The sequence below is a fragment of the Phalacrocorax carbo genome, chromosome 1 (genome assembly GCF_963921805.1).
Source record: "Phalacrocorax carbo chromosome 1, bPhaCar2.1, whole genome shotgun sequence".
Classification (NCBI taxonomy): Eukaryota; Metazoa; Chordata; class Aves; order Suliformes; family Phalacrocoracidae; genus Phalacrocorax; species Phalacrocorax carbo.
Genome location: NC_087513.1, coordinates 211,019,020 through 211,036,573, shown reverse-complemented (window position 1 = coordinate 211,036,573; position 17,554 = coordinate 211,019,020). Strand labels below are relative to the sequence as shown.

At 39.2% G+C, this 17,554-nt stretch overlaps 1 protein-coding gene across 5 annotated transcripts in view; it reads left to right on the top strand.

The window, feature by feature from the left end:
• The window catches only part of DLG2 (discs large MAGUK scaffold protein 2), an 883,409-nt gene that overhangs the window by 108,576 nt on the left and 757,279 nt on the right, over positions 1 to 17,554 (top strand). For 3 of the 5 annotated variants that reach the window (XM_064441434.1, XM_064441430.1, XM_064441428.1), the window contains exon 1: positions 2,188 to 2,482. The exons of the other annotated variants lie outside the window; for them this stretch is intronic. In XM_064441434.1, the coding sequence (XP_064297504.1) occupies positions 2,363 to 2,482 (120 nt within the window). In that variant the 5' untranslated portion in view covers positions 2,188 to 2,362. Of the gene's footprint in view, positions 1 to 2,187; positions 2,483 to 17,554 lie in introns of those variants that run through there. 5 annotated transcript variants of the gene reach the window in all.

Genomic DNA, 17,554 nt, shown 5'->3' with positions numbered 1-17,554 from the left:
AATTTCCTAGATAACTTTTCCTCCTAGACACTCAGGAGTCATGGGAGATTTTTCTGAGTGAAGACTTTGGGACTGCATTACTTCTTGTTTTCCTAAATAAATCTGAAGTCTTTTATACCAGTGATCACTTGTGAATTGTATAGTTACGCAGCCCTGCTTTCTTTTTGTGAGATTCCTGTTTTCCCCATGTTGGGTTTGTTTGCCTAAAACCAAAACCATTCACTTTTTAGGATTGTGAAGAAGAAAGTTGTTTGAAAGACTCCGCTGACTGAAACCTTGTGTAATATCTTTGGCGGAAAGGAGGCTTGGATTTGATTTTCATATGCAGCTACATGCTTGCTTGAGCCTTGCCTCACTGTTCAGGACTGCGCATCTATTCATCTCTGTTTTTTGAATTGCGTTTCTCCGGTGGATCAGAATTCCCCAAGATGTGTTATTTTTTCAATGACTATGATGCTTAATTTTAATTGTTAATGTACTGTACTGCAAAATAAACCATCATTCCTTTCCCTTTCTATTCTGAGCGTCAGAAAAACACATCAATTAATTCTGCCATGCTTTTGCTGAGCAACACGTTACCACGTTTTAGCTTATTTGATGGGTATTTCTTGCAGCTGAAGTCTGAACTATCATAACTTTGGGATATCCCAGCTTTATGAACTGTGGCACCTGGACCCCAGTTTCATTACTAATAAAAATTGCAGAATTAGATTTAAGGAAAGGGTTCATCTCTATTTTTCTAGAAGTCATTGCTTGTGCCAAAGAAGGTTGTGATTACTAATTACTTAATTTGTATGACAGATGGAGCTGGGGATCAAATTAAGTAGCTGTCTTAGGATGTATTGTAGAGCAATATCTAGCTTTAAACACGACTGCCTTTTTCATTCCTAAAAAAAGGCACAAACAATGACAGGCTAAAAATAGCTGTTCGCTTGGAGTTGACGACAGTTTCTGAGAGCTTGTCTTTAGGAAGATGTTGGAAAAAACCCTGCCGTCTTTTCCCCTCCCCCCTTTTTTCTTCTTTAAATGCACGTCCTTATGTTTAAGCTTCTTCACCTCATTGCCCACAGAAAGATACCCACTGACTTTGATAGGACTTCAGTATTTCTGCAGATTTCCAAGGGGGGTTACGTAAAGCATTATTTAAAGAAATCCTAAAAGTCACTGCAGATATTTCTATTAAGTTATGCTTATCCTACACAAATTGCTCTGTGCTGATAGAGAGGGAGGTAGTAAAGCCTTTTCCACTCTTTGCCTCCCACAGTATCTGCTGCAGTGAAAAAAAAAAAAAAAAAAAGAGGCTCTTTTCTGGTTTTATTCCTGAAGACTGCTTCATAATTCGGTATGAATACCAGTGGTTCCCGGTGCTGTAAACAAAGAGTTGAGTCTTTGACTTTGTATCCCTGCAGTCTAGTAAACAATCAGTTAATTTGTAGCATCCTAGCGGTTGACAGGAGTGAAAGAAGTGGTTTGATCTTATTTTTGTGCTTGTGAATTAAAGCTTTGCCTTCTGGCTGGGTTCTGAGTCCCCTCCTTCTGGAAGATATTTGAGCATTTTGAATTCAGAATATGTAGTTACAAATGTGAGGGCACAGCCTTCTCCAGGATTTTTCTGCTTTCATTTTAATTTTTCTCTTTGTTTCTAATCCCAGCAAGCAAGAAAACAGTTTGAAAATGATGTCCGGTGTCTGAGCTAGGAGCACAATGCAATTCAGGATCTTTAGAACTAGTCCGCTGCATTTTTATTAAATGAGAGTGAAGGAGTAGGTGGGACTTTTTATTTAAAAATAGATTAGCACAGGGGACTGAACTTGCATTTGAGGAAACATTAATAAGCCAGCCAGCCATTGTCCTTAATCAGAGACTGTATTTGTAAGTAGAACATGTTGAATCTGTCATGATTGATGACGTTGTCTTTGTTAAAAGGGATGCTGCATCTTTAACAAGAGCAGACAGAAACAGTGCAGAATCTACTGTAAATCTGAGAATTGGAGGAGAAACCTTTCTTTATTTTTCCATGTATAATGTTTGTAAAATATTGAAAAGAAAAACATCAAAGCCAGGGGGAAGTATAAGTAACGTGCTGCTTACATTTTAATTCCTCACCTTTCCCCTCTGGGTGAGTTCCCCCTCCTTTTTCCCCCCTGAATTTAAAATGCTGGAAGGAAAAGCAACTGAGGTCTAAGTTTCAGATGCTGAATCCTCTGCTAATTGAAATTACTGGGCATATTTCTATATATAGTCGATGAAGAGATATGTAGCTTTCACTCAGTGCCTTCAAGACATGTCTTTTTGTAGTCAGAAAAACAGAGATCAATGCATTTTCAAACTGACAGAGGGAACGGATGCTCCTTAGTAGCACATGCTCGGGATCGTGTGTGTACCGTTTGTGCAGAGCAGAGACGCTGAATACTGGTCCATATGCTCCTTGTTTACTGCAATGTTTTTTGCATGTTACTGTGCACTCCGGACTAATGTGAAGGTAAGAGGAGACGAGACAACAATTTGGCAGGAATGTACATGTAAAACCAGCTGCAGAAAATGTCTACCTTGTGTTGCTGAGTACTTTGGAATTGCTAGCTGAACAGGCATATTATTACAGGTGGTTGTGGAGGCTTTGTTTTATCGTTGTCCGTGTAGCTAAAGCATAGAAGCATGTTTTAATTTTGCAGCTTAGCGACCTTCAGTTTTTAACTGCTTGCAGTTCAGGTTCTGGGCTCGTATGATCTGATAAACATGTTTTGCTGCTGTCCAGGTAGGCCAGAAACAAGATGCCAAAGGCTGTTTGTGCAAGGTTACATAGCTTTATATAGGATAAGAATTCCTATACTCTAGTCCCCCATGCATCCTCCAAGTGATGCTGCTTGCATGCTTTCTTGTTGATTACTTGTCTGAAAATCGGGGCTCTTGCTGCTGTTTTCTGGGTCGGGTTTTTTTGTGCTGAATTGTTTCTAACTTGAAACAAAATGCATACAAACAAATTATAAGCAATGTCCTAAAAAATAAACAAGGGATTATTACTGCAGAATGGTACAGAAAAATGCCAGCTGGCAGCACTGGTCTCACAGTAACTATTAACCAGCATTTGTCACTCATGTCAACATTTGCTTGCTCTGTTAATTAGTGCCAGAACTTCAGTATAAGTTGCTGGATATATTACCTTCTCTGCAAGTAGGACAATATTAGCAGACAGGATCATTGGCATTGAACTGAGCTCTAAGCCAAGCTGTGGGCCAGCTGTGGGAATCCAGTCACATAATTTAAATGAATTACAGTCCTTAGTCAACATATTGGGGAGGTACTTTTGGCATTCTGGCTTTTTCAAGTTCAAATGAGTGTGTCTGTCTGGTAAGGAAGGCACTGGCAAATGCTGGATAATCATAGTTGGTACTGTTTTACCTGAAGAAATAATTGTAAAGGATATTTTGCTTTCAAACTGCTTTAAGCATGCCTCTGAATTAAAGTGAGTTTTCTCTGTTTGCACTTGGTCTGATAATAATGAACTACATATTTATTTATTAGATCAAATTTTTTTTTTGCCATTTGGTTAAGAAAATATTTTGGATTAAAAGCTTACATTCGAAGAGTCTGCTCCTATGTATGTGGTCAAAGTCTGTACTGCTGATTGCTGTACTGAATTGCTAAGCTTTCACATTTTATTACTTTCTAATTAACTTTTGCAATTCACTTTCTGTGCCACTTCTGAAGAGGAAGGTGAAAAATATATTTTCTTTGAATATGTGGATAACGAATCAAAAAATACAAGTTCCAACTTTTAATCCTGTTCTGTCTTCCTCAAATACATTCATTGTCCTTTCCTTATGCTTCCTCTATAATGTTTTTGGCAGGTTAGTAAATTATATCCACATTATAAGCCCTGTGTTCTATGCAGTAAATTCATAATAAAGAAATGTTTTGAGACAAACCATTCTTTATTGCTCATTTTGTCCCCCAGCCTGCAGTACTGTGCTGTTAAAGCGGGTCTGTTGTTAAGAAATGATTTCTCAGTCTAAATAAAAATAGGGGAAATTTCGATATGACTTTTTTTACTGTAATTTCCACGAGATAGATACCTTATCAGTAAGTACCACAGCAACTGTTAGGAGTCTCATGGGTTTAACTTTTGAAATGTCTTTGTTTCCATTCATAAACACAGAAAAAAGTGAAAGGTTTGTGCTAGCCCAAGTCTGGTGATTGTTTGGATAAGATAGTTTTAATTTGTTGGAACTTCTTCAACTGTTAAGTGTCTCTGGAATAATTGTTTGAGATACTGTATCTGTTATTTACATGCTATTATTCGAGTGATGTTATCTTCATTTGTTCTAATTTCATCAAACTCATCCACTTTCAATGTATACTTTGATCATCTACTTTCCAAGCTATGCATTGGGCTACAGTAATATCAAAAAGCTGCACAAACTTTGCAGATCCCCCCCAGGAACTGCCCAAATATGGCAGCACCACTTGCGTCTTCAGTAATTCCTCTTTTCTTTTTCTGACATTTAAAATTACTTCATAAATACAAGTTTATTAAAAGGTGCTCCCCATTCCTGGTCATTCTAAAATATATTACATAGTGTTTCTGCAAACTCTGTTGGTTTTAACTTGGTTGGCACTAACATAAGCCACAGCTTTACGGGTGGCCAAAATAAATGAAATACATTATAAAACATCTGTTTTGAGTTTTGTATTTTCTCCCTTTTAAATGGGTGGAAAAATCTTAGTGGTTCTCAAATATTTTAGTCCTTAAGTCATAAGATAGAATTAAACTATAAGTACACGCTGTAACAGGAAATAGATTTGCTTGCCCTGGAAAGTGAAAAAGAAAAGCAATTGGGTCTGTTTCTGATGGCAGCTGCAGTTTATGGCTTTAAAGAAAGCAGATTTTTCAAGTTCAAGGTAGGACTCTCGCTTCTTGATTGCCAGTCTATCTGAAACTGCCCATGTGAACTTAGTTGGCATAAGCAGACTTAAAAGAAGAAAAAGAGGTCTGCCCCATGCATTTTTAATCAAAACCAATTTTTATAGTTGACTGAAGAATAGTACTGACCACGAACACGTACCTGCCTATATGAATAATTATTTCTTCCTGCCTGAGCAGAAACAAAATCAGTGGTTAAGAAAGGGAGAAAAATGTCTGAGAAGTTATGAGCAAAATATCTTTGTCAGAGTTTCTCTGGACCTACATTTTAAAAATGAAATTCAGTTTGAATTAAAAAATTAAAAGGAAAACATAAGTATTGCTCACTATTGCCTGTTTACTAGACACAGCATTATTAAAATTCTACATTTTTGACTGATCTCTTTCTTGCTCTCTCATGTGTGCACAGTTTTGTACCTCAGTGGAAGATATCATAAATGAGCACTGAAGCCAGGGAATTAAAATCTAAAAGCAGTGCCTCCAAGATCAGAAATGCTCTTGTGGAAATGTGCAGTGTGCCTGAAAAAGTAAAGTCCTCCTATATGCAGTAAATAAATATATTGTTGTATTTTCAGCAAAAGTAAGTCTCAGGAGCACAGGCTAACTATGGCAAGGGGTTGCCCAGTGTCAAATGTGTGTAGTTTTAATTGTGTCCACTGTGTATTGAAAATACTTCTGTATTTATATGCAAGAGATTTTTGGAGGTTGCCATTAAAACTTTCTGTTCTTGGCTTAGGCAAGTATTTCAAATTCCCTCAGTATTAGCAGTATTTCTTGTAAAGCTGTAGGAAACATTGCAAATATTTAGGTTCCATAGACTGAGCTAAGCTTGAAAAACTTTTATGGACTGGGCTTTTGCTTTTCTTAAAAGTTTGTAGGAGTTTTGCCTTTCCCTCCCCTTGATGAGCTCTACGTGAAGTTCTGTCAGATTTTACTGTGAATCTGGGCTGCTATTTCTGGCTGACAGTTTGAGGGTCGTATTGGAGGCACAGCTGGTGCTTCTGGGAATTTGGGTAGCAGAGCTGGTGTCTTTCATTTGTACTTCAGCATGGGACTTAATGTGAGCGCTGGGCGCTCTCACCTTGAAGCACCAGTAGTCAGCACTGGCTTTGGGATCGTCAGAGCTTCTTGTAAAGATCAGGGTTTTTTTTGTTACGAGTTCTGATCCATACTCTTGGAAGTGCCAAAGGCTTCCCAGGAGGTTCATAGTTACTTCAGCAGGAGTTAAAGGCCGTCTTCATCTTAATGGGTACACTTGGCACCTCACAGAAGTGAGCTCCTACCTGAACACTGGGTTAACTAAGTGCCTTTTTTTGTTCTGGCTAGTAACTTTGGGTCACCATGGTAGTGACAGAAGTTTTCTACATACAACGCGCTGTACCTCCTGGGCTACAACTAAAAGATTATGCTAGCTTGTGTGAAACAGTAACCATGAAGTAATTTATGGATTAAATTTTGACCTATGCATTGTCACTTTTTGAGGATCTCAGGTGGTGCAGAGGACCTGTAGGGGTAGGAATGGAGAATGGCCAGGGCCCATGGAAGATCCTAGAAGCTTGCACCTTTTAAACACTTTATCTTTCTCTGTTCATCCTCTTGTCCCACCTGCATTTCAAAAATGCAAGTAATTATTTTAACCTAGCAGTTTCCAATTGCAATGTAAATGGTGGATTAAGCAAAAAAGGCAGAAGAATCATAGTATTAAACAGCAAACTGTTTCATTGCCAAAAGCGGCAAAACATCACATGTGCCAACTGAGCTGCTGACTTCTGTCTACAGTTTTACACACAGCTGTAACTCTTCCCCTGCCCCAGTATATATTAATGATATAGCTACGTAATTAAGTTGCATATACCACATATTTCTCCTCCTGTACCAAGAATTGCTCTGGTCTTCCAAAGGAAAAGAGTTTATGGATCTTTCAGACTTGGGCCTCTATTGCCAAAATATGTTCTTCTGTAGTCTTATGGTAGTCTTTGGAAATGGTGGATGAAGTCAAAAGAGTTTGGACTCCCAGCTCTCACAGACATCCAGGCATGGTCCTTGATTTCTTATGCATATTTTCCTCCTTTAAATGTTCTGTCATGCACCATCCTTTAGCACCTCTCTATCAAGTGAAGAACAGTTCAGAAGTCACACAAATGGTTTTGATATAGCTTTTTAAAAGGAGTAAGCAGGAAAGATTGGTTTCTCACTTTTTCTAGTGTGATTAAGAACAGATTCAGGTGTAGGTTTTGAGTTTACTCCTTTTTGTAGTTCTGATTATGTCTGACAACCTATCTTTACTCATAACTGCATAGCCATAACTACAGCACAAGTGGCAGGTCGAAGTATAGTTCCTCTACTACTGTAGGACACCAAGGCAAAATGTGGGTTAGTACTAGAAAGCAAACAAAGTTGGTGTAGAATTTCCACCCCGAGAGGTTTGGGGACAAGGAAAAGGATAATATTATGTAGGATGTGAATATCTAGTTGCATTTCTGTAATATATCTTGTCATCTGTTTATAAAATGTTTGCCTAGGCTATAAAATAAACAAGACCTTGAACTTTGTAAGGGATTTGTTTAACAACTGTGGGATCTAGCCTTGAGAGCTAAAAACAGCTGAGCTGTTTGTAATGCTGTCATCCTTTCATTAAATGAAGACGGAATTTTAGGGAAGAGATAACTCATTGCAAAAAGGGGTTAGTGATCTCTTGGACCAGCTTCTACAAAGAAAGCTCTCTCAGTATTGCAACACTAGTAATATCACAGCATTTCTTTCTTTTGGTAGCTTGCTGTACCTGCTACTAAAACATATTGCTACTGCCCACTCTCATGCTTCACAGGAAGTTAAAGTTCTATTTAGGGCCCAGTTTTTGCAATCACACCACTGATGTTAATAGGAGTTCTGGTAAACAGGAGATCTGAATCTAGTCTCATACAGTTCAAATAGTGGTTCTGTCTGAATAAGAAGTACATTATATGAATCTTAAAGATTGATTTTTCTACCTCTGAAATCAAACTTGTTGGGATTTGCAAGTGTTTAAAATACCTAAGTACGTTCTTTGCCACTCTGCCCATCTGCAAGTGTTGGTTTAAAATACATGACCATAACAAGTTATGAATGAAAGCAGTAATTAGAATAGATTGATAATACAGCAGTAGCTCTGGTTTTCTAGATATAATAAGATTGGGACTATATTTAACCCATAGACCACAATAATATTCCCTTAAAGGCCATTATAAATGTGTGAATAGGTACAGAGATGCTAAAATGACAAGCACAGTGTAAGAAATGAAATCCACTACTAAGAATTCTTTATGAAGGCTACGCAAATATGATTATTATGCTATGGGGATAAGGGGTACTTATCTGAAGTTGGAAGAGTTAGTCACAAAAATAGTAGTCGGAAGACACAGAAGCTAGGCACTATTTTCTTCATTCAGAAATTTCTGGATAGATACCGGTACCAAGAAAAATATTTCAATTCTATTTTGTGTCTCCCATTTTAATGTGGGCTCATTAGAGCTTATCTGATGAGCTATTCTTATCAGAGATATATAATTGGCCTTTTTGTTAGAGGAGAATTGAAAAGACCTCGGTCTGTAAAAGTATTTAAATTTATTGGCTTTTTAATATGTGCAAGTAACTAGAATATAATATCATGTCTGTATGTGACAATTTTATGTTTACATAAAAATGATGAAAAGTTAAAACTTCAGTTAAATCACTGCTCACAGGTTTGCCCTATGCACTTAAGATGCCAGTGTTCGTGTGATTTTTATGAGATTGCAGAGAAATTAGATCAACAATCCTGACAGCAATGCTGCCTACAACATATTGAGGAACCTGCAGTGGGCCCAGGCAAAAGTAAGGTTTCTTTTTTTCATGGGAAACTGTGTCTCCTCTCACCCAGATGGGGAGAGTGCAGAAGACCATTAATCAGTGATGGATGGGGTTGATAATAGCTTGCCACAATTAAAGGCTGCTCAACAATTGCTCATGGTTAGCTTCCTTCTACATTCACCTCTAACTTCATCTGTTTCTCCTATCCCATTTGTTCACGCCAAGCTGGATAAAGATATTCTGTGTCTGTGGTGGAGTGTTGCATTTTCCAGGGCTAGCCTTCACAGGTGTGTCCTCTCTTAATGCTACTGCTACCAGTTTTATATATATTTTGGACATGCTGAGATGTTGTGTTCCTATCCAGGCTCCCATGTTTTTGGCATGACATGAATGTATCAAATGCTTGTACCTGTTTTTGGAGGGATTTTGGAGGGATTCCTTCCCTGACAGCCTTATAGACAGTGGGAGGCAAGGAAAGTGTCTTTTCGAAGTAAAGATGCAAAAGAAGATTCCAAAAGAAGAACTGGTATTTTTTCAGTTGTGGACACACACCAAAGAAATGAACTCTGGAACACATTCAGGCATTCTGCATTCCACATGTGTCCCTATGCTAAAATAATGAATGATAGCTACAGATTAATGACTAATACAGAGGTTACAGAATGAAAAAACTATTATGAAAAGTGTAGCCATCACTGCTTTCTCAGAGGAGGAGGAAGTGGCTGATTTTTCCCTTTCTATCTCCAGACAGATCTCAGTGTTTGAAGTAGTATAAATTCTCCTGATAACTGAGTAGCTTCCAGACTTCTCCTGGAAAGACAAGTAAAATAAAATCTGAATCCCATAAAAACAAATGAAGGAAACCTGGGCACAAGCGTTTTTTGTTTTAGTCTCACTTTCACCAAAGAGATAAACCTCTCACATTTCAAATAAGAATCTCTGCAGAGAAGTAATTGCAGAGGATCGCCTGCCTTTGATAGCACAGAGGATCATTAAAACCTTAGAAAAGGAGGATTGACTGGAGAAGTAAAATCCAGAAAATAATTTTCATCCAAGTTTCAGGACAGATGAAGAAAAACATCATAGATACTTCACACATATTTGCAGATACGATATTTGCATCATATAATGATATCAGATATTTGTATATCTGATATAGATGATATAGATATAGAACATATCACAAATCAGATATTTGTAGATAAAGCCTTTGACAGTGTCTCTCCCAGCACCCTCCTAGAGAAGCTGTCGGCTCATGGCTTAGACAGGTGTACTCTTTGCTGGGTAAAAAACTGGCTGGATGGCCGAGCCCAGAGAGTTGTGGTGAACGGAGCTAAATCCAGTTGGTGGCCAGTCACAAGCGGGGTTCGCCAGGGCTCGGTGTTGGGGCCAGTCTTGTTTAACATCTTGATCAATGATCTGGATCAGGGGACTGAATATGCCTACAGTAAGTTTGCAGATGACACCAAGTTGGGTGGGAGTGTTGATCTGCTTGAGGGTAGGAAGGCTCTGCAGAGGGTTCCGAGCAGGTTGGATGGATGGGCTAAGGCCAGCTGGATGAGATTTAACAAGGCCAAGTTAAATCTAACAACGCCAGCACTTGGGTCACAACAACCCCAGGCAACGCAACAGCCTTGGGGAGGAGTGGCTGGAGAGCTGCCTGGCGGAGAAGGCCCTGGGGGTGCTGGCTGACAGCCGGCTGGGCATGAGCCAGCAGTGCCCAGGTGGCCAAGGAGGCCAACAGCATCAGGGCTTGTATCAGCACTAGTGTGGCCAGCAGGAGCCGGGCAGGGATGGTGCCCCTGTACTTGGCACTGGTGAGGCCACACCTCGGATGCTGGGCTCAGTTTTGGGCCCCTCAGTACAAGAAGGACCTTGAGGTGCTGGAGCGTGTCCAGAGAAGGGCAAGGAAGCTGGTGAAGGGTCTGGAGCACAAGTCTTATGAGGAGCGGCTGAGGGAGCTGGGGTTGTTTAGCCTGGGGAAAAGGAGGCTGAGGGGAGACCTTATCGCTCGCTACAACTGCCTGAAAGGAGGTTGTAGTGAGGTGGGGGTTTGTCTCTTCTCCCAAGTTACCAGCAATAGGATGAGAGGAAATGGCCTCAAGCTGCATCAGGGGAGGTTTAGATTGGATATTAGGAAAAATTTCTTTGCTGAAAGAGTGGTCGGGCATTGGAACAGGCTGCCCAGAGAGGTGGTGTCACCATCCCTGGAGGTGTTCAAAAAAACATGTGGAAATGGCACTTGAGGGCATGGTTTAGGAGGCCTGGGGGTGTTGGATTGATGGTGGGACTTGATGATCTTAGAGGTCTTCTCCAACCTTAATGATTCTATGATTCTGTGATATTTTGTTTTCAGAAATTCAGTTTTCATTTGCAAACAAAAGTAAGTGGCCAAGTTTTCAAGTTAGAACAATCATAATTAATCTAGTCTGTTATCACAGTCTGTAAAATTATCATGAATTGTTGGAGAAAGGATACATCTCTTGACACCTGCTGTACCTTTTAGGAAAACCTTCTTTTTCTGTTGAACAATTTCTGACGAGGGAAAACCTCGCACAACCTTTACAAATGTATTATTCCAGGGGTTAATTAGTCTGTTTGAGGCGAGTGCCATATATCTTTGCTGTATTAATCTAGTCTCAGCTTCCAGCTTTTGGGTCAGTTTCAGTTTTTTGCTACACCTTAATCCACTGTGCTGAGGAGTTCACTGCAAAGGGTTGTTCCCACCATGAGTAGCTTTAGGCTGTAGTGAAGGCATCACCTAATCATGCCTTTGATTAAGTAAATAAACTAAACTTCTGGCATCTTTTACTGCAAAGCATGATTGCCAGAGCTCTCATCCCTCTCCTGACTTGTCTTTGAGCTGTCTCCAGATTCACAGCAGGCCTCCTGATCTGTGCATGCCACAGCTGGACACAGCCTTAGAGCAGTTGCAGCCCTGTGCAAAAACAATAAACATCTTGGCTCCCCCTAAAGATACTGTGTGTATGTCCAGGGTTATTCTGGCTCCGTTAGCCACACTGCTGCAGTGGGAGTTCACGTTCTGTCCCGTATCTAGCAGGATTGCCATCTGCTTAACAGCAAACCTCTCTGGAAAGTACCCACAAGGAAGGGTTGCTTTCTTTATTCCCAGAGTTAGGACTTTATTGCTGTCTGTATTAAAAAATACATTGATCTGTATCAGTGACCTGTCCTCTGCACCATTTACCACACTACCTTTTTTCTGTCATTGCTAAATCTGGTTAGTGACTGGGTTTTCTCCCAGATTGATCAATATTTGGGAAGCATAAGGCCAGAACCAGCCCCTGAGGATCCCACTGAAACAACTGATCAACTGTCCCATTTGTAATTATATTCTGTATCCTGTCAGTTGGACATTTTTAATCCATTTAACGTATGCCATTTTGATTTTGTTTTTAATAAAACGTCATGCAGTGCCGTGTCAAAAGATTTACAGAAGCCTAAGTGTATTATATCAATATTGTTACCATTGTCAGCCAAATTTGTAATCCCATCTGAAAAAAGATAGCATGTTAGTTAGCCTGACAGGATGTGTTTTCCATTAACCTGGCATTATGCGTATTTCTTTCCTTCAAAAATTAATATATATTTTATCAGCAACTCCAAACTAAGTGCTTTTGAAAAATTAGCCATAACTAGCACAAAAGAAGTTGCTAGGAATTAATCTCTTAAATCCAGTCCTTGTTTAAGCCCCTGTTTAGAAATCTATCTCTAGCTGAGCACTAAATGAAAGTCAGGAACTCTTGAAGGTTGATCTTCTTGCAAAATAGGGATCTCCCAGTTAAAATGGAAAAGTGAATAAATTGTGAGTGAAAAAAATTTTGTATGGAAGAGATGGTTTCTTTTGTTGGACCATCTTGAGTTGTTGAAAAAAAGCAGATGGGCTTCTGGATACAGAAAGCCCTTTGGTCTCACCTATATCCTAAGATTATCATGGCTGTGATAATGGTTAGCAACTTGAGATTATATGAAAAGTCATTTTATATGAAATTAAATCATACTACATAGTTCTTGTAGAAAAGGGAGATTTTAAGACTTTGAAAGATGATTTCATTTCTACTGGATGACCCATGAAGTCAAGAACCTGAATTCTTGCTCAGAGGATGCTGGAGTGCTGATCAGTACTTTCATACACTCTTCCTCCTGTGTGCTTTTGAGATGGCACTGATTTCTTATTAAAAACTGCCTTTGTAGTGAATCACATGATACATTCATACATATCTTGTAGTGCTTCAATTCTTAAAAATGGTGACATGAAGGCCACATGCTGATTTCTAGCCACCTGTGTAACTAGGAAGTGAATATTAGGCATTTTGCCTCTTAAGCAAGAAAGCAATCTAAAGAACTCAGGTGGCATTCAGCTCACTTAACTTCAGACACAACTAATGTAAACATCTATATCTAGTGATTTCAGGCTCCCTTTAGTGTCAGTAGAGAGGAATTGTCTCTTTTAAGGCATGATTCATATGACCTAGTTTAAATATCTACATGGGGATGAGATTAATTTTGCCCTGAAAGTGCCAGTTTCCCTCCATTTACCAGAGAGAGCTTAGGTGGCTAGCTGGGATCTAGATCTCTCTCTCATACGCATTTCCATCTGGTCAAATTAATCCCATGCTTCGAAGCAGTGAAGGTGGGATTTTTAATGTTGGTCAGGCAGCTTTTTCTCTCCTTTCCTTTTGCATGTAACAGAAGGAAGACAAAAATGTGGGGAGGAGGAGCAAGCCATTGTGAAGGGTCAGCCAAGATGCCCTGGAGATGAGGCAAGAGCAAGAGCTTGTGGGACTATGAGATCATCTGATTTGTTGTCCTTTGTTTTTGTCTTGGTTCTTGCTTCTAAATTACTTAATTAATAGACAAAAAATAAGCAGTGAGTAATTGAACTGAGCTGTTTGCAGCATGTTTCCCTCTTGCCCAGCTGGTAGATCAGCCCATTATTTTAATGATGTTCAACTGATATATATTATTTTAGTTGTTTTAAAATTATGGGACAACAAAATAAGGACCACACACTTAGGTCTGGTTCTTTTCTGAGAGCAGTGCATCTCTCACAGTGTAGGCAGGTGCTGCAAAGGCATTAAAAAAAAAAAAAAAGAGATAGAGCACATATATTGTGTATTTGAGGTGTCTTTGTGGCAGGGGGTCTCCATCTGAGCTTGGTCCCTATCAGCCAGTAAATCCAGATAACTGAGAAACCAGTTCATCTCACCCTAAATTAGACACCCACAGTTGTCCAGCTGAACAGCTAGCGGTATCATCAACCTCAAAAGGGACCCAAAAAATGTGGGACCTTCTCAGGGAAAAACTTGGCTAGCATTGCAAGAAGAAAGACTGAACATGGGCCTAGAATTGTAGGTGTGAGTCTGGAAAACCTGAACTGCTGCCACGAATTCACCAGAAAATGTCAATAAAAGTAATAGAGTCACTAATGTGTCTTAGGGGGATATTCTGTGAGGATTAATTAACAAATATTTGTACAATACATCCACTGTAAATTTGCCACATCTATATAATATACGGTAAAATTAGCAAGCAATTTAAGTATCAGGGACTGTTTAAGATAATTACCAACTTTTCAAAAGTAGTTAGGAGCTGGTTACCAGGGGATTTGTGAAGATCTAATTACCATTAGCTATCTGACCGAAACAAGTGACGTGATCCTGAGATTTTCCCCCAGCTAGATTTAAATGTTGACATGATCTTTTAAACAGATCAAATTTCACTGAAGTTTTTACAGTTAAGCGAATATTTATTTCACTCTTGTACACACAGGAAATGCAATACTTCTCAGCCTAAGGACGAGCTCAAGTTTAATTGTGACCTGTAGCTTGTTGCTACGTAATCATTTTTAACAGTTTTAAGCTAAGGGAGAATGTTTGCTTTCTTCTGTTTTCAGGGGAATTCATACATTTAATGCAGAAAATTATATTAAAGATTTCTTTACAGACTAATAAATCATGAATAGACGGATTGTCCCCCATCAAGATATAGTTTCACTCAGAACAATGAAACAAAGATGCAAAAAGATTTTTACTTTTCTTTTTTTTTTGTGGTCCATACTTGGTGGCATATATCAGCTCTAATGGAGAAGGAAAAAAAAATAAATGAAAGAAAAGAGGAAAGGAAAAATTTTCCCAGTGGTCAGCCAGAAAAAGAAGTGGTGGGGGTGTCCCTAGATGAGCATTCCTTTATGGGTGTCATCTCCAGTGCATCAGGTGTTCCCTGAATACCTTTTCCAAAGTAATTTTACAGTTTCCTTGGGACCTTATTGGTCTCTCCCACTGATTTTTCTTGCCTGTTATGCCAACAGAGCTGACTGGAGCACTCACCAACCAGTCTGAGTCATTGCAGAGCTAATAAACTTTGTGCATATACCTTATAGGGAAATAATTAACAGCTGTCTAAAAGACTACGTTTTACTGGTATTACCTACTAAGCTCTGTTTCATCCCTAGCATGGGGTTATAAAACAAAATTTAGGGTCTAAGGAGTGGCAAAGTGTGAGTGGAAGGAAAAGCAATTCAAATGCTGGAAAACAAGGGCTAGTGGTACTGCCGCAGCGACTGGAGTACGTAGGTGGGATGTGTCAATGGGAGAAGCTGAGTACAGCATTGCACATGAAAGGCTGCAAAGGGAAAGCCCTGAGCAACGTGTAACCAATAAAAAAAATTGGGTTGGGAGGAGGAAAAAAGAGAAAGTGACTGTAATAATTTTTCCAAATGAATGACTATGCAGACTCCTTAACCCTTAATGGACGAAGCCCCTTGGCACCAGTCTTGCAACTGACTGCACAGAATACACCCTCAACGCCCACACACCCACAAACCACCTAGGAGAAGTACCTTTTGTCTCTTCTTGCTAGCTGTAAACAGTAATGAGTCACTTCTGGGTTTCCCTGGTTTATTCTGGTCTTACTCATTTTAGTTTTGTTATGCCTAAATTGCATCTGCCATGACTCTGTCTCTTCTTCACACATGTACGGTCTCTCCACTGCTGACATTTGATGCTAGTTCCTGGCTTTGCATCAAACTTTTCTATGGAGCACTACTTTTCAACACAGTTCCTGTGTCTCTGATCCCTCCAGTGATATTTTCTCATTGAAATACTGTCTGTTTCTCTTGCAGTGCACATCTTTCAGTGGGTACCTTGGGACACAGCTCAAAAAAACCCCCAAAACTCTAGCCTTACTGTTTCAAATCTTCCAGATCTTCTTCCACCTTTTTTTTTTCCCGTCTTTTCTTTTCTGTGGCTCTCAGAAGCTGACTGCTATACCCTCTGAGAGTTTGCCTTTGCATAGAGAGTTTAAGGCAATGCAATATCAAAATAATGCTATATCAGTGCTACAGCAACATATTTTGCATTGAAGAAAATGAGAAGAGAAAGGCCAAGATGATAATAGGGCCTGATATTGGATCTACACACATTCTATGGTTGTTTCCCACCAGTATAGTGGTGTCCTCACTGCATCTCGTCACCGTCCTGCCATTCCAGTTTGGCTTCAGGACCACTGTTGCTCCTTCCCATCATTTCAGGGAGTTGTGCGACTGTGTTTTCTTTCCCTTTGCCTTTCCCAACCCAGTTCCTGTCTGGCCCTCTTTTAATAAAATAGCTCACCAGCTGGAAACCATTGTCCTGTGTTTTTTGTTGAATTTTTCCTATGTTCAGCATTTTTTCCCCTCAAATAACTAACCTGCTTTGCTGATCAATTCCTCTTGTTCATCAGGGAAGACTTTCTTTTGCTCTGTTTAATTCCTTCTTCCAGGGGAAAAAAATAAAGTGACTTTATTCTCCTCAGTTTCTTTACCATGTAATACCAGTTCCTGGTTAAATTTAAAATAAACAAACAGCAAGTTTTTCCCCCCTTTCTGTAATTACTTGTTGGGTCTGAAATGTTATCAGCCTAGAGCAAGAACAAACCTAGAGTACCTATCTGAAAATTCATCAACTTTTGTTTATCTGAAGGTGAATAGTGAGTAGAGGAAAAAAGGCTTTCAGGATGAGAGATTTTAAAGATTGAGGCTGTTTCCTTTAGAAAATACATTAAGAGGCCATAGTGCTAAACATTGTAAAGGAGATAAATTTTCTTCCTGTCTCAAAATTTTCCTACACATTCCACCAAAGGGACATTCAGTGAACCTGAAACGCAACACTCTTAAGCCTGATGAAATGACATGTTAATGAAATCAATAGTGCATCACTGGAACCCAGTGACCATGGATACCATGGATGCTGAGAGTTTTGAAGAATTAAAAAAGAGGAAGAATTTTGGGAAGTGACATTTGATTTCAAAATATGGGCTCAAAAGCACAAACTAGATAAATTATCCTAATGTTGTTCAGATTTCTTGCCCCTTCTTCTGAACCAGCTGGTAGTCTTCTCTGCCAGACAGCAGTCAATGAATAAGATGATTCATGACAGTTTTGTGTTTTGTGTTATAATAGTTATTAGAAAAAAATTATAAATGCAGTGCTGAAACTTAATCCGTCAAGAAAGGCCTTATGAAACTGAGGTTTGGACTCAAGGAACAGAGTCTCTCTGGCCTTCATTTCTCTGAGGTAATTTATAACCTCTGGTACACTTGGCCTAAGCTAATCTTTCTATTCCTCCTGTTCAAGTTTCTGGCAGAGGGCTTCTGGGATATACTTATCTACCATAACCACAACTAGTTGAAATTACTTTCCCAACCATGTAAGAAAAATATTATATTAGTAGGAATACAAAAGAACATGAATTAAATGTAAGTACATGACTTCAGAGTACAGACAGGCTGAAGTTGCATTCAGTA